Raw genomic sequence first — 26,169 nt, forward strand, 5'->3', positions numbered from 1 at the left:
ACCCTCCTATGTGTGTGTGTGTTCAAAGTTAGAATCTCCCCAAAATCAACCAAAAATCCCTCCATTCAGTTTTCCATTATTATGCTTGTACAGTAATCGAGCCAGACACTTTTCTTCCTAAGATGATTCCAAAATCTGGTTTGGTATTTGAGGAACACAAGGAAGTCTTAGCCAATGTTATGGGTATGCATGTGTGTGGAAACCTGTGCATCATATTGCTTCCACAGGTGTATTAATATTGCTTCCACAGGAAGCAATATTAGGTTTTTGGGAATCAATGTTAGGGGCTGGAAAAAATATTACAAGAGATACAAATGTAAAGCTAATAATTTGTTTATATTGGCCTCCCTCATTATATTTCAGATAGGTAGGGTTTGGGGTTATGCAGTCAAATTGAAAATCAACCTTGAGGTTGCTTGGCGAGTTCCAACTTTCAGAGTCAGAATTTGAGCATTGCCTAGCCTTCTTATTGCTTTTCTGACTGGGAACTTGGAAAATCCAACTTTTGAATGTAAAGATAATGTATGGGTTTTATGTCACCATAATTTTGTAGATTTTTTTATTACTCCTGTTGTTTCTGCACATTTTCATTACCCTTTTTCCTTCCACTCAACCTTCTATTAATGTTTCCGGATAAAGCAACCTGTGAGCGATCAGTCTGTGCAGCAATCTACATCTGTTCCCTGCCCTCCCTATGGAGGGCGTAACTCTATGTTATATCATCTTTGATGTTGTTCCAAATTACAGAGTTGCACCTGTAGATCACAGCACAAAAAGTACATTTCGGCTCAGTTTAAAAGTTTAAAGTGACCAAGTTCAGTCCTCACATAGCTCGCAGCATTTTTGATTGGACAATAATCTTCATTTTCAAGGTTTACTAGAGTCTGGTTAAAGGGCCCTATTAGTATTCCCGTCCCACGGGTGCGCAGTGTTGCCAACCACAGAGCCACGTCAGGCCTGTAGGAAGTACTCATCTTCGTTGTGCCTTTCCAAGGTTAGAGATAGGCCCGCCCGACTGGCAGGAAGCACTCAAAGAAGAAGAAGAAAAAAGACACTCAGAGCCGGACTGGAACTCCGACGCCAGGGATCAGTTTCATATTTTCTCCTACACAGAAGCTCAAAGTGTAGGCTGCGACTTCTATTCTCAGCGCACTCAGACGGCGTTATTTGGTCCGCATAGAACAGAAGAAAATATTTTTAATCGCCCGGTGCTTGATGGAAACGCGCAATCATAAAAAATGGTTGCATTTGGAGACCATCCGTGAATGCGATCTGACATCTGTGCGTCAGAAAGGACGCTTCTGCAAACTGGACTCCTAGCCGGGTGTGAAGAGTCCTCGTTGTACACCTTTATAGCGGCGCGGGAGTGAAGGTGACTTGAGCCCCGACGCAGTCAAGGCAATGCGGAGAGGAGCCACAGGCGCTCATCCTCTACTTTTCCTGCGCCCTTAGGCTCGTCTGGGATTTTTTCCCCTCCCTCTCCTACAATAAATTAAGGTAGCGACAAAGAGCAATAAGAATAGATCGAGCTTCAGTTGTCGAAGGTGAACGGTAAAGGGTGCAGGGTGGTGAGGTAGAAGGAGGACAGCGGTGGAGGAGTTTTTATCATTAGAAATATTTGTGGCTGGAGTCGGATAGAATCGTTCCGTTTTGGGGCTGTTTTAATCGTGGATGTGTATGCATGAGTTCTGCATCGAATGGGCGCAAAAACCGCCCCAGATCCACCGGGAACATCTTCCAGATCGGCAAGCCTCCGAACCGAGACCCGCAGCGGAGGGAGAGCACCGAGAGTACCCGCAAAGCCCAGCGCGCTGTGGCCGACTGCAGAATGGTAGGTCTGCGGCACGTCTGTGTCTGCAAGGCGCCTCTGATAAAAAGAGTGCCAAGATTTCTTTTGCTGTTTGACAATTGAATATCCTGCGCATCTAGCACGCAAAAATGAGTGACTTTACCCAGGTCTGCCTAAAAATAGCCGTATGCATTTACACTTAAGCCAAACAGAACACCTCGGCGTGCAGACGGACTGTGTGATTTGCATTTAGAGTGTGGAAAAGAGATAGGTGCTTATGATTTGGGGCTGATTTGCTGAGATTTTTAAAGAAAGGATAGAATTACATGAACATATGTGCAGATGTTCATAATCATGGCACATCTGTCTTGTGTTTTAACAGAAATGATCAAGCCTTTGCCAAACATCACTGATCGTCATGCAGTCTTCTCGTTTTCAGGCAGGATGTACAACACGAGCAAAAATACCTGTGCCCCAATACGCTCACAATCTTATTTCTCCAGGCAAAGAAATTAAATAAAACATGAGTCCCCCCCCAAAAAAAAATTATATATGGGTGCACTAACTCTTGTCTATATAGGCTGTTCTAATGGCGATGCTTCACAAATCTTCAGTCACGTTTTCCTGACTTTGTAACTGCAGATGTTCAAGTCTGCACATTTTTCGTTTGCATACTGCAGCTCCCCTTGCTGGGTTTAGGTAATCTTCGTTTTCCACCGCTTCTCATGTTTAACATCTCAGACTTTTCTGCTGCAGTGACAGGACAGGAGCATAAGTTTTCTCAAGGAGGTGCTGGTCTATGAGTCAGTTTTGCTGCCCCACTCCCACAATTTTATAGTATTCATCCAGATTTCAGATTAATAGTAAGGAACACATCACCTCCAAGGTTTATATTATCCAAACAAACAACAAACAAGCAAACAACAAAACAGAGTTTTTCTGAAATAACCTCTTGTTGAAAGTTTTTTAAATCACAATATAATTTCCTAGCATGTCTGCACCCATGTAAAAAAAAAAGGACCAAAATCTTGTAGTAACTATGCCAGACCTGAATGTAGTGCTGTAACATGGTCATGAAAATAGATATTTATCTAAAGAAGGAGCAGTGGAGCATTTGTTTTATATGCTGTCGTTTTACATCTGTGCTTGAGGTGAAGCGTATGGTTAGATGTGGGGCCATAATGTCATATGTTCCAAATCTTTGCATATTTGAATGAAAATCCACCAATTCAAAACACGCAAACTTAAACTTGCTTTTTAAAACTTCTGTTGGAAATTTATAAAATAACCATCCATCCATAGCATATACTCGTCTATCCATTTTAGGGTTGGAGATGTGAGGTGGCTGCCTGTAATTGTAATTTTCTGTCACCATTCATTCTGATGTGCTGCTGTTTAATGTGTCACTTGAAGCTCAAATTAATTTTTGTGATCCTTTTTGTCTCAATTTAACTCAGATCGTCCAAGAATTCAACACACTTGTGGCTTTGTACCGTGAGCTGGTCATCTCCATCGGTGAAATCACTGTTGACTGTCCTACTTTGCGGGCCGACATGCTGAAGACCCGAACCAAAGGCTGCGAAATGGCAAGGGCGGCACACCAGAGTCTCTCATTGATTTCAGGGTGAGTTTGCTGTCCATGGTGCTGAAAACTATCACAATGTGCCACACTGTCAGAATTTGGAAAGTGGTTTACTTTTTTTCTTCAAAGCAAACCCCTTGTTTGCATAAGCATCAAGATTGTTGGCTGGCTTGTTTTGTTTACCTCAACCCCTGTAACAGAGACAGGACAAGGCATAGCTGAATAAGCAGCTGCTTTTGGTCCCTCTGGCCAGTACATGTGCTAGACATCTCATACTGACTACAGATATGAAAACATCGAATTTATTGCCATGTTTTTTAATAACTAAACACACATATAAAGCAGTTTAAAAATGTCAGGATAAAAATTTTAGAATACTTATTAAAACTTTGTTAGAGCCTGTAGTTGCCAGCTAAGAGAAATGCTGTTTGTAGTTTGCAAATTGTATTTTTAAAACTGTGCTACCTTAACGTACATAAGAGAAGAACCTTCTTTATTTTACGCACTATGACTGTTTCTGTTTTCCATACAAAAGTGTTTTTCAAATTGTTAATCACCCATTCATGTAAGCTAGGTGTGCAGCAACAAAAACATCAAAACATGCAAGACTGAGGATCAGGGTTGGGGACTTCTACTTTAGACCACAATAACAGTAAGATGAAAAATATTTGCAGTTAAAAAAAACATATATACTGTAATTATTTCATTGATTGGTTTATGAAGGGCTGTAAACATCCAATTAAGCATAATGATAAATTAATAATGTTTAAAAAGATAACACAAAAAAGCAAAATGTTTAAAAGGTTTGTGCTTAATAGCCTATCTGAGTGAATGTATCTTTAATTAGCTTTTGAAAAGCCCTGGTTCAGTGATAGCACAAAAATCCAAAGAAAGTTAATTTCTGATCATGGGTGCCCATAGTCCTTGGAACATCCAACAAAAGATGTTTGAATGACCCAAAGGATCTGCCACTCAAACAAACACTCAAAAGTCCAGTTAAATAAGGTCTGAGGTCATTAATAGATTTTAAAAAAAATTCTTAGTTTAATATCAATTGTAAAATTAATACGACACCCGTGTAAAGAATAAAAAATAGTAATAACATACACACGTGAGGACGTCTTAGCTAAAAGATGGGTGGTTGCATTTTGGACAAGATGAAGATAATTTAGGCTAAACTGGAAGGCACCAACATACACAGCACTACGTTGTTGAGTCTGGGGCAAATAAAAGCCTGAAAGGCTTGATTTGAAAAAAAGACTTAACTTTGTCCAGAAGACAAAACTGAAGAAAGTTTGTCCGGACCACAGAGTCTATTTAAATTTTCAATTGTAAAATCCTGATCAGTTATTAGCCCTTAATGTTTAACAATATTTTTCAAATTTAAATTCTAAGCACTGACCTAAGTGAGCAATTTAGAAGCAAACAAAATCATTCTGTTATAAAGTAAATTTTTCTTCCAACACAGAAATAATCAAGCTTGTAAAAACTAAAACAAAAATGCATTGCTCCTGTGGTGTCTGGTGGATGATGGGCTTTAGTGGAAATGAGGCCCTGACTCAAATTCTGGTCAGGACCCAGGACAATCTTGAGCCGCCTCTGCTCTATAAACATGCAAGCATTAGCCCACTCCATTAAACATACTGAGTTTGAGGGGAAAACAGAACATGAGATCAGCTTTTAAAAATCATCTGTAATTTGCAAGCGGAAGAGCTTTTCCAGGAAACGATCACCACACCATGGTGTAACCGATCATTTTCATTTAGCTGTGGCTAATGCACAAAGTGGAGTGGCAGTGGGATGCTTCCCCGGATGAATATTTGAGAAGATATTATCAATGGTATAAATCCGATGATTTTTTCCCATGCTTTTAATACATTGTATGCTTAGTTCTGACTTAATTTTATAGGTTGTTTCTTTGTTCTGTGATTTCTGTATCACGGCTTTGCTTATTTTTCTCGCTCCTAAGTGGTCATTATAATACAATACTTTTTTTTTTTTTTTTTTTTCTAACAATATCGTGGATGCAATAAAGGAAACATCAATGCTAAGTGGTTAGAGTTTAAATTAGTTTCCTCTTTCTTGACTCAGAGTACAGTTTCATTATAAATGTACACTTTAAAATAAATCTAGATAAATAGTGGTAACAGAAAGCTGAAAAGGCCTAGTTTGACGAGAGGTTTCCTTCAATACTTGTGCCAGTGGATGAGGGGATTTTAAGATCCTCTGAGGGGTAAGATGCCAGATGCCTTGGCACCATCAAACTTACTTAAACAACAATTGGAAAATTGCAGCCAGTGGTGGGTGAGAGGAGAGAGATTTGGAGGATGTCTGTAGTTCAATGTCGTTGCCAATGCCCATTGAATGTTGGAAAGACCCCAGTATTAAGTTTATTGATCTAATACAGCCCATATCCTTGCCTGCCTGTGATTGGCAGACTATTAAGTCTGTAAAATCCCTTAATGAGCTTTCACTATAATTAGCATTTTACTAGAGAAATATAAATTTAGCTTGTTTGATTCTTAGATCATTGCATTTCTCATCTTTCAACATTTATAAAACTTTTCATTCACTGTTTGGTGCTTTTACTTTACAAATACTCACATATTTAGCCATTAATTATTACTAATCTTGGTTTAATATCACCTGGATATTTTAAATCAGGACTACTGGAGCTGATTTGTTGCAGGAAGGTAGTCGATAAAAACATTTTTCTGAGACATTTGTGCATGCAAACATGAATATTCTCAAGAGAGTCCAGTTGCTTCAAATAGGAAGATAATGTGCATGTTAAAATTATTGGCACCTCTAGCTTGCCCTTAGGAGTGAGTGTGCATGCATGATTGGCTGACCTGTGATAGACTTGCATCCTGTCCAGTTTCTTCCCCACTTCTTGTCCATTGACCGCAGGAGATAGCAGGTATGGGAAATGGATGAATAAAGATTTTATTCCTAGACAGGAAATACATCAACATACTTTTATAATCATTTTCTCAAAGCTCACAATTAAATAATTAGCTGAGTAATGCAGAAAACTATGTTTTTTTTTCTGGCATATTTCTCAGCTATAAACCTTGAAAATGAGTAAAACTTTTATTTCCTGGTGCTTCACCTTCTGAAAAGAGATGATGCCACGACTATTTTTAGAGGCTATTAACTACTGATAACATTAACCTTTTTCTTTAAGATCCTTGGATCTATTGTCAAACCCTGGCCATGCAACTACTGGCAGCTAACACTAGTTTCTTCTCCAGTACATATATATTTACAATACCATGACTGCACACGCACCCTATACAACACCCTGTTTCAACTTTTATAGATGCCGGAAAGCAGGGTGTTGGATCACCAGCTCACCTCTGGTACTATAGGTCATGCTTGAAAAACTCAGTGTAATTAAATTGTAAGTGCCCAGAAAAAGTCACAGAGAGTTTTCAACTCTCGCTTATCTATGTAAAATATTTCATGCTGAACAATGATTATTTCTGGTTATAGGAATAATGAGGATTTACACAAAGTTAAAACGTTATAGAAGTAGTCACATATGCAGCGATGGTCTTGTATGAATTCTTGAAGGTCTTAGAACTAGAAATTTGGGGTCAATATATACCTGTAGGAAGGACAGTATAGCCTCTCCCAGTTATAATTATTGGCCAACTCACATAAAGCCCCATTGGGATTTAAACATCACTTTATCATGTATTTTGTGGTGACTGAATCAAACTTAGAAGTTTTACTTTTTTACTACTTTGGGCCTTTTTGGGTTCCTCTGATTCACTTAGAGTCAGAGGAACCTCTAATGCACAGGTGTCAAACTCCAGTCCTCGAGGGCCGCTGTCCTGCAGTTTTTAGATGTGCCACAAGTACAAAACACTGGAATGAAATTGCTTAATTACCTCCTCCTTGTGTAGATCAGTTCTCCAGAGCCTTAATGACCTAATTATTCTATTCAGGTGTGGTGCAGCAGAGGCACATCTAAAAGTTGCAGGACACCGGCCCTTGAGGACTGGAGTTCGACACCCCTGCTCTAATGAGTCACAAATCAACATAATGGTTGATAAAATGTTTCCAAAAAAAGAAACATAGGCTACATCAGGATACTAGTGGCACTTCTCATAATCATTGATCAATAAGTATACTTCCTGGGTTTTTGTTTGTATTTTTTCAAAGACTTTAGAGAAAGTGGTAGCCCAACAATTAATATATTTATATATACATTGAGTCTGAAGTCCACCTTCTTCCCATTCAGTTCAATTTCTGGATTGATTATTCCACTATAACATCATGTTGTTTTTTTCTGGAATTCCTGAAATTGTCCTTGTAAAAAGGTAAAGTGGTAGGTTCACCCTTCTTTGATCTACAGTAAGCTTTTTACTGTGTTAATATTGATGTGTCAATATTACTGTGAGTTAATATTTTAAGTTGACCTGGTTCAAACTGTTCACAGTTATCACTGCCTTGCTAAAATCCTACCATGATAGGTGTTCTCAGTGTCTTCCTAAATGATGCCGCTAATGGGACATTGCACTACTGAGGTGTCAAAAGGAGACGTTTGAGGCATCTGTTATTTAGTTTATATAACAACCTCTCATCTGTGTTTGGTAATGATGTTGATGTTCAAATGTATGCTGACGATACAGTCATTTACACACAGGATAGACATAAAATAAGTGGCAGCCATATTATCAGTAGCAATGGATTGAAGTGCAAAATTGCAAAATGTCTTTCTTCAAAAAACAAACAAACAAAAAAACAAAGTAACTGATAAAGGAGAAAAGCAATATCTATTGATGAGCATAAACATCAGGGAACTAATTTAGACTCTACTATTAGGTTGTAAAACATATTTACTGCTCTAAAATGAAATTTGTCCAACTTTTGATGTATAAGAAACATCCTGTCCATATGGATGGATAAATACTCTGATAATCCAGAGTGATATGGGACACATGAATTCTTTAAGCATAACTTCTACTCATTTTGCAATGACACCTTAATGTTCTCATGTTCTGTTTTCAGTTCTCCAAATATGACAGTATTTAGCATTTGACGTTTCCTGCTACTTCTTTATGTTACAGAATACCATAGAGTGCCCATAAACATATTGATCTAAGACCTTTAAAATGGCATAACTGTCAGCTGTAGCCAATAATGTTTTTTTGCTTTCACTATTTGCCATTTCAGGCCAGAGGACGGGGAAATCCACCCTGAGATCTGCAGGCTTTTCATCCAGCTGCAGTGCTGTCTGGAGATGTACATCACAGAGATGCTGAAATCTGTCTGCCTGCTGGGATCCCTGCAGCTCCACAGAAAAGGTTAATGGACATAGACTGCATGGCAGTTTATGGGTAACATTAAAGCAAGTTTTTAAAAAAACGTGAAATGATTAACCATAAAGCATGAAGCAAATATATTATTTAGTACTTCAGAATGAATGACTGTATGCAAATCAGAGAATTTTGTAGCTTTATTTATGTTTGTACCAATTACCACCTTCAGCTTATGTTACATTAACTTAACTAAAGGTTAAGTTAGTTAACCTTTAACGTAGTTAGAAGTTAAGTTAATGTAACAGAAGCTAAAGAAGCTAAAGGTGGTAAATGATAAGTGATCAAATTGCAAACTTTTCTTCATCAGCTTTCTCATTTTCAGATTTTTTACATTTTGAATATTAAATAAATCGTATCAAACTTATTTTCTTTGTGCTTTAGGTAAAGATTCATGTTGTCCTCCTGGAATCGACACTAAGACTGAAGACTCTGACATCCCCATCCTGGAGGATACCTCTTCTTCACCCACTGATTGTTCTCAGCTCTGCTGGCTGGTGGCCACTGATATAGAAAACATTGAAAAGTAAGTTGAAAAATGTTTTCTGAGAACAACCTGAACGTTTTATGTTTTTTTACGCAGGTCTTCAGAACTCTCCTAAAATTTAGACACTAAAAGTACAGAAATAATGCTCAAAAACATATACAAAGCAGCCATGTATTTTTTTACTTAACTATTTAATTTAAATGTAAATGAGAAAAGGGTTTTCAAAGAGATTACATAAAGTTGTTTTGTGGGGGATCTGTTTCACACAAGGAGCCAGCCGATAAAGTCTACCATATGAAAAGCCTCATCAAAAGGACTTTAGGATATTCGTTATAATACTGCAAAGAAGTGGTTCATGCTCATTGGATTTTTTTTTTCAAAACTATCTCTAAAATCTTTGTCCATTTATAGTCATAGAGAAATCAGCAGATGTTTTCACAGCATGTCCGATGGTGTAATATGGTTATTGATTATTCATTTTAACAATGTAATCAAATCCACAACTGACATCTGAAGATGTCTGAAGATACACAATAAAAACTAAAGGAAATCTTTTCTTTAAAATGTTCTGTAAAATTTAATAAAATTGCAATTTCTGCCAACAAATTTTTTCGAGTAGGTGTTCAAAACCTCAGCTTAATGTGAATTAAGGAAACCGAAGAAAACTTGAGACTATTTTAAGTTGGATTGGGCCTTGAGAATTGAACAAAACATGAGTGTGGCTTCACTTCAATAAAAGAGCTGTCCGGTCTGGCCTATTCAGCATTTGCAGCCAAAATATATTGTACAAAGGAGAGTGAACGACCAACATAATGTGATAACGGAGACATGGTTTGGAATAATAGAGTGGTCTGTCTTTGAGGTACTGCGTCAAACTTCCTCCACTGCTGCTTCCTCCTCCGGCTATGACTCCCCAGCCTCGAATGACTCCATTCACAGTTTTGGACTCTGTGTTTTTAAGTTCTTCTCTTTTGTTCGTTTGATTTTCTGCACCATGTCAGCCCATCAGCAGGAGCTCAGTAACCTGCAGCATCAGATACATACTGTATGTGTAAATGCATCTTCATCAGCTTTTTAAAAATAAAGCTCTCTTGCAAAGGTGCACCCCTGTGAAAAGAATTCAAAACATTAACTGTATATTCAAGTACATGTGTATGATATTTATAGAGTTGGAAGTAGTCCAAGAAAATAATTCATAGTTAAGTTCATGAAAGGTAAAAATAATGAATTTTAATTGAGAAGTTGAGACTATTTTAACCAGACAAATTGTTATATGTAGCTCCTTTGAACCATGTTGACTTCTTTGACTCTGTCTCTGAATAGAATCGGAATTGAGAATAGTTTGGAACCGGAATCATAATCGGAACCAGAATCGTTCAAATTCAAACGACGCTCAACCTCAATTTTAAATGCCACATTTCAGTTACTCAAACTTTTGTACTTTTACAGGGACATGAGAGATATGAAGAACCTTCTAAGTAAACTCAGGGAGACAATGCCTTTACCACTGAAGAACCAAGGTAAGGGAAAGAGTATGCCTCATTTAACACCAAGTTTTATTCAGTAGAAAAGCAAAATAAAAATGCTATCCATATAATCTTCAGAAGTCCCAATAGGTAAAGAAAGTTGGAATCTCCTTGCCTATATTGCATACAAATGGTTTATATGTAAGATATATACAAAGCTGTACATATGGTGTTTAAATATACCGTAGCATATCCATGATGCTGTGGGCTGCCTCATCTCAGTTCCCAGACATAAACTCTGTAGTGAACCTACACAGTAAGTTTCAGAAAATACAGCATAAAAGAGGACTCAGGATTCATAACAATCTACAAATTATAATATTTCCACTTCAAGATTATGCAACTGTAATGAAATTTTTAACTTTTGGGTTTTTTGAAGTTATAATATCTAGACATTTATGATCACTTCGACTATCTCCCATAAACTAATTAGTCTAGGTAACAATTGAATGTGTTTATTTTCATTTATTTTGCCTTTGTTAAAAAATAATTGTGTGCTCTTTTCTCCAGATGACAGCAGCCTGCTGAACCTGACTCCCTACCCTCTTGTCCAACAGAGGAAAAGGCGTTTCTTTGGGCTCTGTTGTCTGGTAACCAGCTAAAGTCCCCACCTTCTAACGTAGGAGGTGACAACAAAGACATCATCACCCACTGTCTGTCACCACTCGTGTCTCCCACCGATCTACTGCCACTTTCAGATGTATTCTCTTTTTTTTAAAAGGCTGCCCATTTTATAATTTTATTTTGTAATACAAAGGAGAATTGTAACTGCAATGTAATAAAAATAAAACACCATAATCATATATTTTAAGATATTTTGCAGAAGCTTTATTCTTTTTCTTTTTTTTTTAGTAAATAAATCGACTGCTTGTCTAATTTGAAAAAAAAAAAGAAAAAAGAATGTGAGCTCACATGAAACAATGTCATTGTTTGGTTATTACCACAGTAACCGAATGAGTGAAGTAAGGATTCATGTTTCAAAAAAGGGAATTTAAATGTCTGTGTTGTCAGAAATAATGTGATATGATTAAAAGCGGTTTGAAGAATTAAAGGCCACACTCCCAGAAATAATGGGATGCCTTTGTCAAATATTAGATGGCAGGTTTGTGCAGAAAAGTTGTTGTGTATTACAGTCTCTGTTTTCTGTTTCTTGCTGTTTTTGTTCTTACTGTACTTAATTTAGTCTTCCATAAACCAAGAACCTGTATTCAACTTAAACTATCCAGCTTCAAATGGAATATATGAGACATTATTCAAAGGAAAACTTCTTTGCACACAATATCTATCTATAAAGACGTTAGACTTGTACATACACATACGCAAGGCTCTTAATTATTTTCAACGCTGGAGTTGGTTAGCATAGAGAACCTGTTTTGGGGTAGTAAATGAGCAAGGATCTTGTACTAACTGAGGTATAATGGAAAAGGAGAATGTGAAAATAAAAGCTGTAATAGGTCATTTTACATTGTTAATAAAACTTTGTTATTGAAACCACTTAAATGGTGTGTCACACTTGTCTTACAAGTAATACATCAAAGTGTCCATATGGTGGAGACAGAGAAACAAAATTGAAAGACTAAAAGGGGTTTATTGTGAACACAAATACATGAACAGAATAGATGTATATGTCATTTTGCTACAAAAGTAACTCCACATTTCTGTTGATATATACATAATGGCATCTGACTGATTAGTCGGATGCCTTAGGATTTTAGGATTAGGATTTTTTTTGTGTAATTGTGTTACTGGAAAATTCCTGTGTCTTGTTATGTATACTTATTTGCATTGTTTTAGTTTTTCTATCTGTACTTATTTTGCTCAGGTTCCTTGTTCACAGCTGGTCTACATCATCTGATCTGGAGAAAGCTAAGTAAATAATGCAGATAGGCCGAAGGCTGGACTTCCTTAATACTTTAACAATGCCACAGATTAAGTCCTCGCCATGTTGCCTTGATGCAGTAGTTTTTGCAGAAGAAGCCCAGACTAGTTAAGTGCCTATGCTATGTATATAGACACACTTATTTATTTTTTATTTTCCTGAGAAAACTAATTTGATGCTTTGATTATATGTGTTAGGATTCAGTTGTGTGTGAGTGCTCTTCCTATAGATGATTTTCGTGGGAGAGTTCTGGCAGGCTGGCGCACCTGCAGCTGATTCCAGCAATCGGCTGGTGGACTCTTAAGAAGAGCAGTCATTCATCGCTCGATGGTCTCTTGTTAGTCAGAGTCAAACCTCAAGTTCATGTCGCTGTTGTTATGAATCGTCAAGTTAATCCTGTTTTGCCATCTCTCAGATCCCGATGAGCTGTTTGGATCAAGCCAGGAGCCACGTCCAGCCAAGCTCGCATCTGCGACTGCTCCTCGCCAACTGGATACTACAGCCTGCCGCTCGTTTCCCCGCTACCATCTCAGAGCCTCTGCACTTACCTGAATCCTTTCCTCTCCCTGAGCACCACCTCCGTCTGAGAAACAGTAAGCCCTTCTCTCTATTCCCCTGTCAAGATTCCCTCAACCCGGTCACTACTAACTTCTCCCTTCTCCAAGCAGAACCTAAGCCTGCCAGCCACTCCCGATCCCAGAGGGCAAATCTGGAATATATCATTGTCAAGTTTTACTGTTACTAAATCATTGAGTCAAAGATCTTCCGGCCTTTTGTGTGAACCTGCATGTGGGTGAAGAAACTCAAATCCAACATGACAATATGTGAGAGGGCAGAACTCTTGTCTGACAAACAAACCTCACTGAAACACGTGTTCTAATTTATTGAATATGACTCCATGCATACATCATTTTCATGCGAGTCTGACACAAGCAGGTACTGACACACATGGGCTCACAGTATGAGAAGGCAGCGAGCCAGTGGAAGGAATAGACTGCCAGCAGGAGTGTGTTCTGCCAGCAGGGAGCTTCTATACTGTCAGTTATAGTGAGTAAATCTCTTAAAATATATTTCAGTTTTAAATTCTAACAGTAGAATTTACATGATCATTTTAAGGAACATTTTTTAAATTTTCTTGTCTCAGGTAAAGAACTTAAATTTCATATGACAGTCAGTTGTGTCTACAAAGCATGCAGTTCAAAATGCAATATTGCCACTGTATCCAGAGTAGCTGCTTACTGCATTCTGATTAGGAGTTTTTAAAAGTGTCAATTAGTGAGGAATAAACCATACACAAAAAATGCTTCATGACTGGGAATTAAAAGCACTTTAAACAATGTAAGTGAAATAGTTTATTGAACAAAATAAAAAAGGAAATAGAACAACGTACAGTTGTCAGTTTTCCCTCTGACCCTTTAAGCGTTTGCGATGTTTATAAACTTGCTACATGCAGCATCTTGGTATGTCCAAAAGGCATTTATGAGGAAAAGAAACACATGCTGTGTGACCACCGATGTGTAATATTTAAACAGAAACATCTGCGCTTCTGCTTAGGCTGCTGCCCCCATAACCTGATCCCAGATTAAGCACATGATGCATTGGTCGATCCATCGTGTGGATCATCCATCCATCTATTTAGTTATAATGAGCAGTTATAGTGATGCATGGATGGATGGATGGTCAGGAGCAATTTCATGCATTTGGCTTGTTGAAACGATTGTATTTTCATCAATACATAAAAGGAAATGAATACATTTTTGTCTGAGCCAACACTTAAACAGTATGCAACTGGTCAAATGCTGCTGAAGCACAAAGCAGATAAACAATAGCATGAGTGGGAGGTATTAGGAAGCACATGGTTGGATACTGACAACAGTCACCTTCTCCCCTTTGCATCGTCGAAGTCCTGCTTCACACTCGCTCATGGTTTGTGGTGCAGCCGTTGCATCCTCACCAACACGGATGCACACACTTTCTTCTGGATTAAAGCAGTCTGCAGAGTCTTTACAGCGACACTGATTGGTTTGGGCTGACAAAATGGTGTGAGAGTAAAAAGGGATGACTGATGAACACCTAAAAATACCAGAGATGATTTTCAATTGTTTGTGAGCTTCTATGATCTCACCATCACAGTTTTCCCACATGTGACATCTGGTGCAGTCTGTGGTGCTGCGCTGTGGCCACTTGCAGTTGCTGTCGTCTGCTATCTCAAGGTTTTTCCCGATACATTTGATTGCCTGAATCTTGCACACAGTCAAGAGAACAAACTGTCCATTTATTGGATTTACGGCACACACCTCCAGCGAAGAACTGATAAAAAATGAAGAAAAATAATATACATCAAATTAAACCAACTAGCAGGCAAAATGCTAGATGATCACAATGGTGGTCAGATCAGCAAATATACCTGCACTCAGGAGGCATTTTGCAGACACATTTTCCTCTAAATGGCTTCTGCCATTGTTTGCATTGTGCTGGGGAAGCAGTGGGCTTCTGGCTTCTTTCAACTGCGGGATACATTTTTTTTCCATTAACAGTCAAGAACAAAAATAAGTTAAAAGCACTACTGTACTCTAAATTGTAGTAAAGTATCATGTCTCGGCAATCTGCCATCGTTTTGAATACATTGCCAATAAAAGGTATTCACCCTATTGGCTGTTTTAGCTCTCTTATTGCTTTTTGCTCCAAAGCATCCCCACAACATGATTTTGCTATCATCATGCTTCATTGTGGTTAGGACGTATTTGTTGTAATGTGCCATGTTTGTAGTCTGCAAACATATCTTCTTGTCTGGTCTGATGGCCAAAGACCTTCATTTTGGTCTCCTCAGAGTAAAGAACTTTCTTCCACTTGACCATGGAGTCTCCACATGCCTTTTGGCAAACTCTATTTGAGCCTTGATATGAGTTTTCTTTAATAGTGGCTTTTTCATCACATAAAGCCCATAGAGCTTCGACTGATGAAGAACCTGGACAACAGTTGTATGCAGAGATGAGATAAAATAGGGGGACAACAATACCTTGGATGCACCTGGTTTGAGCTGGGTCTGGAGAAAAATTCAAACTGGAATCACAAGTAGCCGTAGCTTCACCATCTAATGAACGACCCTGTGGACAGGACAAGCTAACGGAATCTCCCAGATGATAAGCCTCCTGTAAAGGAGATGCTATGACATCCGCAGCGAGCGGAGGAAGCTTACACACTGAAACTAGGAGGGGAAAAACAAACATGGAGTTCATAAAACAGTTAACTATGATATTGTAGTTCACATTTATTACAGATATAGCTACCTGCGCAGAGCCCAGGGTTTGCGGACCAGGTTTGATCAGCATTGCATTGTAGGATGCTGTTACCAACAAGATAAAATCCGGCAGTGCAGCTATATTCCACTCTGTTACCCACATAGTAGTTGTCCTTGGGATCCTGTGCAATGTGGTTGGAGAAATGGCTATATTAAAAAAAAAATCTTTATGTTTCCATTTTCAAAAATTGTTTCAGTGTCCACAATACTGAGTATAGCTAAATTTATCACATATTTCCTGATTACATATAATTGGTTACTGCAGGTGTAATGTTTTTATTGTGCAAAACACTTAGAAGTACCTTGTTGCTGAAGTGTGCCATACAAGTAAACCTGACTTGACTTATATATATATAACTACAGTATATCTGGTGAGTTCTATTTGAGGTTGAGATATTAAAGTTGTTCTTTTTTTCTTTTGGAGTTGGGCAGGTTTTACTTTCTGTTTGGGATGGAAACTATCAGTCAGACCTGACAATTCTGGTCATGTTGGAGCAGCTAACAGATGCTGTCCTGCAGAGACTCCAGTTGGGCCAAAATATTTGTTTCAATCAAAAAAAAAAAAAAAAGGAGGGAGCACACTCCAGAGGGAGTTGTAATACAGATTGAATTTTCCTGAACTGTAATGAAATAGTTTTCAAGCCAACACATTGGTTCAATGAAGCATCCAACTTGGACTCAGTAGGTTAAGGGTTAGGCTCGATGTAAATAGCACTATGAGTTTTGTTCAAGTTCCACTTTTCCTTTGATCCGCATTGTACAATAATTTAGCTTCATCTTTACCAGGATGTAGCCGTTGATCAAATTGGGTGGAGTCAAACACTTCTGAAGTTCTGGGAGAGTTTGATCAAAGCACTGAGGCTCCATGGTTCTGTGGAAATGTTAAAATAAAAAGTTGTATTAGTGGGCTTTCAAAAAAATATTGTCTCCCTAAAAGGTTCGCTTATTACAATCACTTAATGAATGTCTACAAATACATGAATTCATATATCACATTGCAACTAGCTCTGACCTTAAGTACTGCAGGACCTCTTGATCTTCGCAGCCAGCAGTCTCAGTTGGTTCTCCGGTACAGTGATGTCCGCCGTTCTGAGGGGAAGGGTTAGAGCAAGAGCGACTACGCGAACTTCGACCCCCAGAACACAAAGACCAGGCAGACCAACAGGACCAACTACCATGGATCACACCTTCATTTAAGGGGTGCAAGAGAAAAATAAAAGCATTCATAGTATTTCATTTTAGAAGCAATTGTAAAATAGTAAATTAAATTGTATGAAAATCAAACAGTTACCTGGTTGGCCCTCTGCCTCAACTCCTTGCTCACAAGCCAGCCCTGATGTGCCAGTTTTGCAGATGCATTTGCATTTGTCTCCATCCATGACAGCCAGGCCATTATTTCTGCAGGACTGGCAGTGGCAGGGATGGCTCTCATACAGGTATTGTTCTATGGCTTTCCGGAGGAAGAGTCTCTTAACTCCAGGACACTGAACTTCCTTAACCAGTTCTGAAAGAGGTCGAAGCTATCAAAACAAAAGAGTTAGAGGGTCAAACTAAAGAGAAAAGTCCTTTATTTAAATAAGGTAGGACATTGTTTTCTTCACCTTTTGCTTTATGACCGCAGGGAATGACCTGATAGAGTCAGCCCAATTTGAGTACAATTCCCAGTTCTTGTCTGCATCATCAAGTTGAATTTTCTCTAATGCTGCAATATGTGATAGACCTCCTCCCAGCACCTCCACTTTTGCGTTATTGTCAGCTCTGCTGGCACCTGTTTCAAAACACCTTTATGGATAAGAAAAAGGCAATATCTAGCATATTTAGATTTCTTTATGAGCTGGAAAAATTAACAAAAGTTTTACCACTGTGCCATGTGCTTGAATCTCTAGCGGTTGTGCAAACCACTCTTGTGATAGGGAAGAACAGAATCCAGCGTTTTTTCCTTTCACATTCGTGATTGTCGAAGCTCTGACTCTCTTTAAAACAGATGAAAAGAGAGGGAAATGCAAATTACCTTTGTGGTAATTTAAACTAAATCTAATTTTTTCCAAAAAGTTTATTTTTGCACTAATTTACAATTTTTTTCAGTCCAATTTCTGCAAAGATTCATGACAGACTACTTAACTTAATTTGCTTCAGAAGAACATAGCAAATGAAAATTAGAAAAGGGCTTGAAAAAAAATTATGCCTAAAGAATTGAAGTTGTTATAGATCCATAGTGGACATCATAATAAACCCCACAGATTAATAATAGGATGTCACTTAAAGCTCACTGTAATGAGTGATCAGATAAAGTGTGATTACTTCAGACCAAAAGTCAATATAAACCAACTTAGTCACCTAAACAAATTGCAAGTGTTTCAACCCTGCCGTAAAATTACCACAAAGCAAAATGTCCGTTAACATACTTTTAACTGGTTTCAGAGAAAAATGATATATGTTTATTAAACTTTTTTTATGAAATTTGAAAATCCTTACTGATGCGCTTTTCAGTTTCTTCACTGATTGAAACGATGGAGTTCAAGGAGCCCCCCATGCTTCCCTCAGATACGTAGTGTGTTCCAAACCTCTCCAAAATCTTCCTGTAGGCTGAGTAGTCATAAACAGAGGGGAGCTTGGCCAGGGCCTTCCAAAACTCCTCTGATATTGGAAGGTACTTAGGAGAGTTGCTTTGGAACTGAGCTACTTCTATCTCATTCTTTAACACCACAATCCTTTTAGTCTATAGAGAAGGAAAAATGTCATTTAATGAACATAATTTTTAATTATGGGTTTAGTTGTTGTTTTTAAAAAGAGTTTTCAACAATATTTTCTGTTGAAGAGCAAAAATGTGAATACAACATACTTGAGACGTGTCATGTTTATCATGGAAGTCATAATTACGATGTCCTTTTGTTGTCCCGGTTACTGTCTCTCTGTTGACAATATCTTTTGCATAGTGCCATTGGCTGGTAAACATCTCATCACTGAAATCCTTTAGGACTGTAACCTGAGAAAATAACAGGATTAATAATGTTTCCATATCAAGATAAACAAATATTTGAGAAAAAAAAACATGTATAAAAAATAAAATTCCTCTGTATAGTTTAAATCTTCGAGCGATAGATAAAAGATGGTCCTGTTATATTGCTGTCGGCTGTTAGTGTGTTACTTGAAGTGGGTAACTGTTTGAACAGCCTCCTTTTGGGGAAATAAAATATTCGTCCTAACCAAAGAATCAGGCAAACCACTTAGATTTCTAATTTTAAAACTATTGTAAATAAAGTTCACCCTTAAAAAACTAATTCTCAGTTAGAACTGAAACTGTTAATTCTGCGCAAAATAGAATTATAATTTGAGTAGGTTCTTATTCATCAGTTGTTTTGTGGAATTAAGTGAATCATTTAGCACAGTGGAGTCACTGGTCCAACACTGAATCAAGTTTCCTCCTCAGAAATTAAACAAAAATGACCTAATTATTTGATTCAGGTGTGTTGCAGCAGAAACCCATTCAAAAGTCGCAGGACACTGGCCCTCGAGGACTGAAGTTTGACACCTGTGAATGAGCATATTAAGTAAATCACTGTTTAGCATTTGTCACCTCACTTTTGCCTGCATATTCACATCTCTTTGGTTCTCTGCTGTTCTTCTTGTTGATATTCGTTTGGTCTTTTAAATTGTACACCACTGGCCACACCACCACTTGGCCAGTTGGAGTATAAAGACTGGTGTAGCCTGCTGACTGCTACTACTATATATACACTGTATGAGTTAAATTCAAATTATTATTATTATTATTATTATTATTATTATTATTATTATTTGCTCCATTATGTTGCAAATCTATGTTTCTTCAAGTTGTGGTTATTCAGCAAAAAAATCTACTTTTTAAGATCATGACTGCTTCAAATAAGTCCACATAAACCCGCTTAAAGAAATCTGAATATTAGTTTAAGTTATCTGGATCTATATGTTTTGTTTATGGAAGTGAGGTCTGCAAAGAACTGCAAACTGAAGGGAGTAGTTGTACAACACAACAGAAGAAAGGATAATAAAGCTGTTCAAAAGATATTCCAGAAAAGAGCCATGTTGGTATAAAATTCCATCTGAGCTAAAGTGAAAGAATGAGAGAAACTCAATTATCAATCATTTTTGCTCTGAATCTTTTACAAGACGCCAGACTTTACTCATTGAGCACTAATCAGTGATACACAACGAGTGAAAGAGACCGAGTTCAAAGGTAAATGGTTTGTACTTGTATAGCGTTTATCAAGCACTTCACACTACATTCAGTCATTCATCCACACACTGATTATGGCATCACTACAGGAGGCAGACAAAGTTGGAAATGAACAGGCGGCAATCCACCAATTGCGGAACAAACTCCTACCACCAATGCCACCATCGTCCCAACCAAGGCCCTGATTCTTCTACTAACCAGGAAGTTGTACTGAATAGTGCTGAGGGGAAGCCGATAAATGTTTTTGTGGACATCACTAAAGGCGGATCGACACTGGCCCCCAAAGCTCCTAGTGTTGATGACACTTCCTCTGCTCTTTCCAGATACCACATCAAACCTACAGGGAAAAAAACATACATACTGTATATATTCTGATGTTCAAAGGCAATTTGTGGAACTGGATTTTATTTAGGAATATTAGTGTAAGTGCAACTTAATGCACATACATGATACACTTTTTAAAGATTGTATTGGTAAATGGTTTTGTAAGCCAAGTATAATTTCCTTTCAATTTCACAGCAATGCTCTACTCTGTATTAGTCTATCGCATAAAATCCTGAAGTTTGTGGTTATAAAGTGGCAAAATGTCCAAAAGGACACAGGATGGGAATGCATAGGCATGATGTGCTTTTTCAGATGGTTAAACGCAAATGTTTCTCTGCAACGGTTTGTCACTGACCCATTCCCAAGTAGCTCTACTTGAGGAGGGGGAACTGTATGTTCACATGTAATGAACTTTTGAACCGGACAGTTCTGCTCATCTAGTCCATCTTCTTCACAGTCCTGATCTCCGTTACACAACAAAGACTTGCTAATGCACTTCCCTGCAGATCAACAAAGAAACTGATATTTAGGGGTAATGTATTTTGTTTTGTTTGACTTTATAAAGTAAAGTTTATTTGCAACCTGATTGACAACGAAATCTGTCTCCGCATCCATCTTCCAATGGACAGGCTTGTGTGGTTTCACAGGCTCTGGTCTCAGTGCGGCCACCATCACAGGGGTTCCCGTCAAACTGAGCATAAACAGCCATGGCTCGGCTTCTTGTCTATAATGTGAAATGACAAAAATCAGCTTTATAAGTTACAGCCCTTTCCAGATGGGGAACCAAATTAGCAAAAGTATTTAAAACTTCTCCAAACCTGCAATTTGGTGCAGGGATCACAAGCTGACCAGCTTCCAAAAGGCCCCCACTGGCAATGAACACGCTGCACACAGAGCCTGAAAAGAATAATTCAAATCTAGTAATTCAGCACACTAAAGGTAAGTGAAAAAAACTGCAACACATCAAGTTTGTTTTTTTATCACCATGGATTTGTAGTGAAACAGGAGAATAAACTTACACTTTGGAAGAGTGCAGGGTCAGCAGCAGCGAAACTGTTGCACAGAGTTGCACAATATACTAACAAGAGAAGAGAAACGACAATCATAAAAAACAAAAATGAAAAGAATACACATTCTTGTTAAGATCACATTCAAATGCTAAACATCTGTGCTTATCAAGAACTGCTATTAAGAACTACAAATTGTAGTCATACTTGCCTTCATGATGTTCGAAGCTGAGCAAACAGGAGGCATGTGTGCAGGCTTTCACACAAGTATATTTAAGGGGAGTGTCATTGCCGGGAAGATGCCCCATGGAATTCAGTATATTTCATAAGGCAGAGTATGTGGGGGTGGAAGAAAGGGGGAAGGATTGTTTCTGAAGAATGTGTGTGCTTCTTTGGATTTGATGAAAAAAAGTCTCCAGCCAAAAAGCTTGTGCAAAGATTCCTTCCAAATCCCGAGTTTACTCAGTAACATTATCTCACTACTGAAACGTGGAGTTGTTTAAATGAAGTTCTCTATGTTCTTTCAGGGTCTCTAGAAAACCAGTGTTTATTTTAACTTTCCACTTTACATGCAATGACTTTAAAAAATAAAATAGCTGCCTGAAGAAAGATTTGTTTCCTTAGTAGCTCTAAATAGTCCATAGGTAATCATCCCTCAGTGTTTGATGGGGTTAAAATTTGAAAAGAGTTTTTGACTCTTCAAACTGAGCACCACTTAAACTGAATAACAGCTGAAAAACAGCTACTTGTCTCTTCACACTTTTTGTTAGGGCTACAGTTCACTACAGCTTTTTGAATTATAAAGTACAATAGCTCTCTAGGATGTTATTCACATGTAATCCTTTTTTTTTCTATTACTCAGAATTTTGGGTGCTTGGAACAACCCGTTTAATCCCACCGGCAACAATTCTGGAACTTCTGGAAGCTCTAAAATAATTGTTTTGACTCTTGGCTGCTAAATGAACCAGTCAAAGCTGAAGAATGTTAGTGTGTCAGCAATTATCTTTACCATAAGTTAGGTTAATGTTTTGTATGTTATTGTTTTATTGCAGATTTTTTTTTGTTGCAGTTATTTTAAATTAAATTTGGCATTTTAATTATTTATATATTTTTGAAGAAACTATAACTTGCAAATACTGTATTGATAAATATTATTATTAGTTGCGATTTAATTTAACAAACACTGGAGGGCAACAGAGGTCTGAAATGCTTTTCTTTTCCGCGGTTAAAAATAACTTGCACTGCTAAACAAAAACCTTTCTGTATTTTACATAACTCCAAAAAAAAAAAGACCCATACAATTAGCTTAACCAGACTGTTGAGGTTTATAAATGATAAATAATAAAAGATAAATGCTTAATTATGTGACTACCAGTGGTATTTTTTTAGTCCAGCTTGGTCTGTTTGCCATATTTGTCTGTATTATCCTCAGGACTCTCTAAATATGGCTATATTTGTGCAGTCATGGTGACATGCTGTGCATATTCATCACACACTAGCTGGCAATACTCAGACCTAAATGGATTTTTATATTATTTCTTTTTCTTCAGTGAGGTTGTCTTGTCTGGCATTTATTTTGGCTGCTCATCATTTTGACAAGTAACTCTCAGAGCCATTTTTCACGCTTTCAATTTTAGGATGTCATATTATTATTAATGTAAAGCTTGGTGATAAAAATGTGCTGCAAAATCTCATAAACTGTACACTGTTGACAGAGTTTTGTTTACAATTTAGATATACAATTTCAATACTCAAATAGAAGAGAAAAATAAGGAAAGAGATTAAAACAAATGCATTGGGCACACATGGAAGTTTTTTATTTTCCACACAAGGATTTTAGGGTTATACTGTATACTATTTATCTAAAATTAGTGATGCAGATTTACCAATGTTTTACAGCACATGAGAAATTGATTGCTTTTTATCTGAAGATATTCACAAATGGGGCTAATATCGGAAATTTTATGAAAAATATGTCTCTACATAAGATTATCTATTTGGGACATTATCTACTTTAACGATTCTTGTTGGCTTTATGCAAATAACCTTTGGGTTCTAAAATACTTTCATGTGTTTGATAAATTTCATGCAATATCTGTCACTGCTCCATTGTCTATTGCAGTGACACACAGCCAGATATCACTTTTGTGTCAGATTTAGGTGTGTACAAGAAACATGAAAACACAAAAATTCTTAAAGGTTCTTGGTTTTTAGTGTGTTAAAATTGATGCAGGTCATGGTGAAAATTCAAGACCATCATATCCAGAGTCATGGGTATTCTCTCCATCTACTGAAATATTTATTGCAAAAATGATTCCTTTATTTCTAATATCACCCCACTCCCTCCAAGTGCTGCATGACTTAGCAAATGTACAACAGCAGGCTAATTTCCAAAGCCTCCAGCTGGAACAGCACTTCCAACAGTTCAGACAAGAGGCCACCAGAGCATGCCCTCCATTAGTCCTTTCTCTGTGGGTTTATGATATGCAGAAGGCCATCTTTGACTGCCATCTGCCCTAGAAGTTTTACTTGTCAAGGATCCAAACTCATATTTGGAAATTTCAGCTACTTTTGTGCAGAAATATATCTCTATGAATTTATTTGTATGTTCACTGTACAAGATCTGTCTACCCTAACCCTATTTTAAATAGTGTTGATTTTTTTTTGTCTCTTGGGTTAATGATTACCAGTATATCCATTATATATGTTCAGATTTAGTTTTGTGTTTTTCAGACTGGCTTTTCAAAACATCTCTCCTGCAGTCTTCTGCCTCATCGTCCTTTTCTGACCTTCATTATTAGGTCTTATTAGGTGAACATTTACGCAGAGCATACAGCAACAGCCATCTAACCTGTTGCCTTCGAGTATTGCCTTTAGTTTACCTCCATCCATTTTCCAAAAAACTCAGACCAGTTTCTGTGTCACCATTAAAGAGAAGCACCTCAACAACATGTTGTTACCACTGGTATTTCTCACAATATGGATGGTGTTTTTTTTTTTTATGTTTTCAGTCGTGCCACACTATGCTCTGTGAGATGTTGAAATTGATTTTTAAAGTAACTTTGCTTTAATTTCCCCTACAACTTCCCTTGTGATCTGTCCAGTGTGTTATTTTGGTTCATGCTGCCGTTGTTCACAATTGTTCTCCAACAAACCACAAAGGCCTTCATAGAACAGCTGTGTTTATTGTGAGTTTAAATCACATACTCCTTCCCTCCATTTACCAATTAAGCAATTAAGTTAAAAGCCATTCACCATTTTCCCTACATGTCATACAAATATTAGTTGTTTTAACTTGAAAACGTTTAAATTTTACAATGTGAAATTTTTCTGTCAAACAATTTACTTATTCTTCCCAGCATTTGAAGTTCAAAATTCTGCTGTTTCTTTACTTGGGATTTCATGATGTGATGTTGTTGCCTGTGACATCTTCTGATATGTGGCTCTTTTGGAAAGAAGACTATTTCTGAAGCAATCATTAAGTGTCTCCTTCTCTCTCTCCTCTTTATGTTGCAGACTGCCATTTTTATGTTTTTATTTATGGTTAATTCTATATTTGTTTGTGTATTTATGTAACCATGGTTGTATCCAATTGTTTATCCATCCATCTGTACCTACCAAATCCTCTTAAGAGCCATGAGGGTGAGGGGGTTTAGAGTGGTCAGCATTTTAGAGGTATTGAAATACAACCAAATAGGTCATGTATGACAGGTTATGGTTTATGTAAGCAAAAAACAATGAAATTCTTTCGTGATGAAAATGCATATTGTAGGCAGAGCAGCTGTCACCCTGTGCACACATGTAACCTTAACAAGTAGAGACAGAAGTGCCTGGAAAAATTACTCCTCCTCCTCCACATACTCCAAACTTTTATGAAGCTGCACATCTCGCCACTGCCCCTCTTTAAACTGTCTGAATGCCATCATCCATCTCTGCCTCCCACACCTCTACCTCCTCTTCACTGCTGTGTGCGTGATAGAGAAAGACAGACATTTTAACATGCACACGCTCTTTAACAAATCATTTGCATTTTCTCATCTTTTTTCAGCAAGCAGCCATTTGTACAGAACCTTGACAGCGGTGTTACAGAAATTTTGTTAGCTTTGTTTTTTTTTTTCCCCTGACGGTTTCATTATATTATTGACCTGCAAAAAACAAAAGTGAACACCAACCAAAAATTGTGTGAACAACAAAAAGAGAAATTAAATCTAGAAAATTGTGAAAACAACTATTTATAATAACACATTGGGGAGCTTTACATGTTTAGTGATGAGATGCTAAAACTTCAAATCTGTGATTTGTTCTCAAAGCAGTTTAGTGCGTCAGAATGAGTAGAGAACTAAAATTTTTTGTCAAAAATATGCACACAAAAAAGAACAACACTGAGCTATTGTTTCTTCTTTACCACCTGGCTGCTGAAAGTCTGATGCTGAAACACAACCTCAGCAAGGTCACACTAGGTGCCGCTGCCCACCCTCTCTCTGTGCTCATCACCCTGGAAACAAGATAGTTTTCGGATGCTTTTCTGCATGAACAGTGAGAGAAATGCTGCCATGCTTGCTTAAAAGCTGAAAGGAAGTCTGCATCAGATCCTGAATAATTACAATTTGCTCATTAAATGAAATTACAGCCTTATTATGCTTGTTAACATAATAATGTTTTCAGTCAAGGAGTTAACCAAGCAAGCGAACAGCTAGCACTCAGCAAACTGCTCACAGAATGACACTTCAC

The 26,169-nt window shown here is 37.6% G+C and overlaps 2 protein-coding genes across 2 annotated transcripts; one reads left to right on the plus strand and one right to left on the minus strand.

Moving 5' to 3' along the window:
• Positions 1-938: 938 nt before the first annotated feature.
• Positions 939-12,211, plus strand: rgs7bpa (regulator of G protein signaling 7 binding protein a). Its single transcript, XM_028035094.1, has 6 exons — positions 939-1,831; positions 3,247-3,413; positions 8,556-8,686; positions 9,083-9,224; positions 10,635-10,705; positions 11,222-12,211. Exons 1-6 carry the CDS (start codon positions 1,682-1,684, stop codon positions 11,311-11,313), a joined length of 753 nt encoding a protein of 250 aa, XP_027890895.1. The 5' UTR covers positions 939-1,681; the 3' UTR covers positions 11,314-12,211.
• Positions 12,212-13,929: 1,718 nt separating this feature from the next.
• On the minus strand, positions 13,930-21,767 carry c7a (complement component 7a). The gene is made up of 18 exons (XM_028033443.1): positions 21,650-21,767; positions 21,451-21,509; positions 21,250-21,328; positions 21,014-21,155; positions 20,787-20,931; positions 20,306-20,444; positions 18,734-18,877; positions 18,367-18,610; positions 17,751-17,864; positions 17,493-17,659; positions 17,183-17,411; positions 16,904-17,078; positions 16,675-16,762; positions 15,881-16,013; positions 15,610-15,798; positions 14,998-15,097; positions 14,716-14,900; positions 13,930-14,619 (listed from the first exon to the last, which is right to left on the minus strand). Exons 1-18 carry the CDS (start codon positions 21,683-21,685, stop codon positions 14,435-14,437), a joined length of 2,553 nt encoding a protein of 850 aa, XP_027889244.1. The 5' UTR covers positions 21,686-21,767; the 3' UTR covers positions 13,930-14,434.
• Positions 21,768-26,169: the final 4,402 nt, after the last annotated feature.

This window comes from Xiphophorus couchianus, chromosome 12 (genome assembly GCF_001444195.1).
Source record: "Xiphophorus couchianus chromosome 12, X_couchianus-1.0, whole genome shotgun sequence".
Lineage (NCBI taxonomy): Eukaryota > Metazoa > Chordata > Actinopteri > Cyprinodontiformes > Poeciliidae > Xiphophorus > Xiphophorus couchianus.

Bases quoted from the DNA above. Each gene is read 5' to 3' on its own strand.
- rgs7bpa (XM_028035094.1), top strand. From the start codon at position 1,682: ATGAGTTCTGCATCGAATGGGCGCAAAAACCGCCCCAGATCCACCGGG. The intron at 8,687-9,082 runs GTTAATGGACAT...TTTGTGCTTTAG, and splicing joins CCTGCAGCTCCACAGAAAAG to GTAAAGATTCATGTTGTCCT. The intron at 9,225-10,634 runs GTAAGTTGAAAA...GTACTTTTACAG, and splicing joins GATATAGAAAACATTGAAAA to GGACATGAGAGATATGAAGA.
- c7a (XM_028033443.1), bottom strand. From the start codon at position 21,685: ATGCCTCCTGTTTGCTCAGCTTCGAACATCATGAAG. The intron at 18,611-18,733 runs GTATGTTGTATT...CCTTCTCTATAG, and splicing joins ATAAACATGACACGTCTCAA to ACTAAAAGGATTGTGGTGTT. The intron at 17,865-18,366 runs GTAAGGATTTTC...TCTGTTTTAAAG, and splicing joins AGAAACTGAAAAGCGCATCA to AGAGTCAGAGCTTCGACAAT.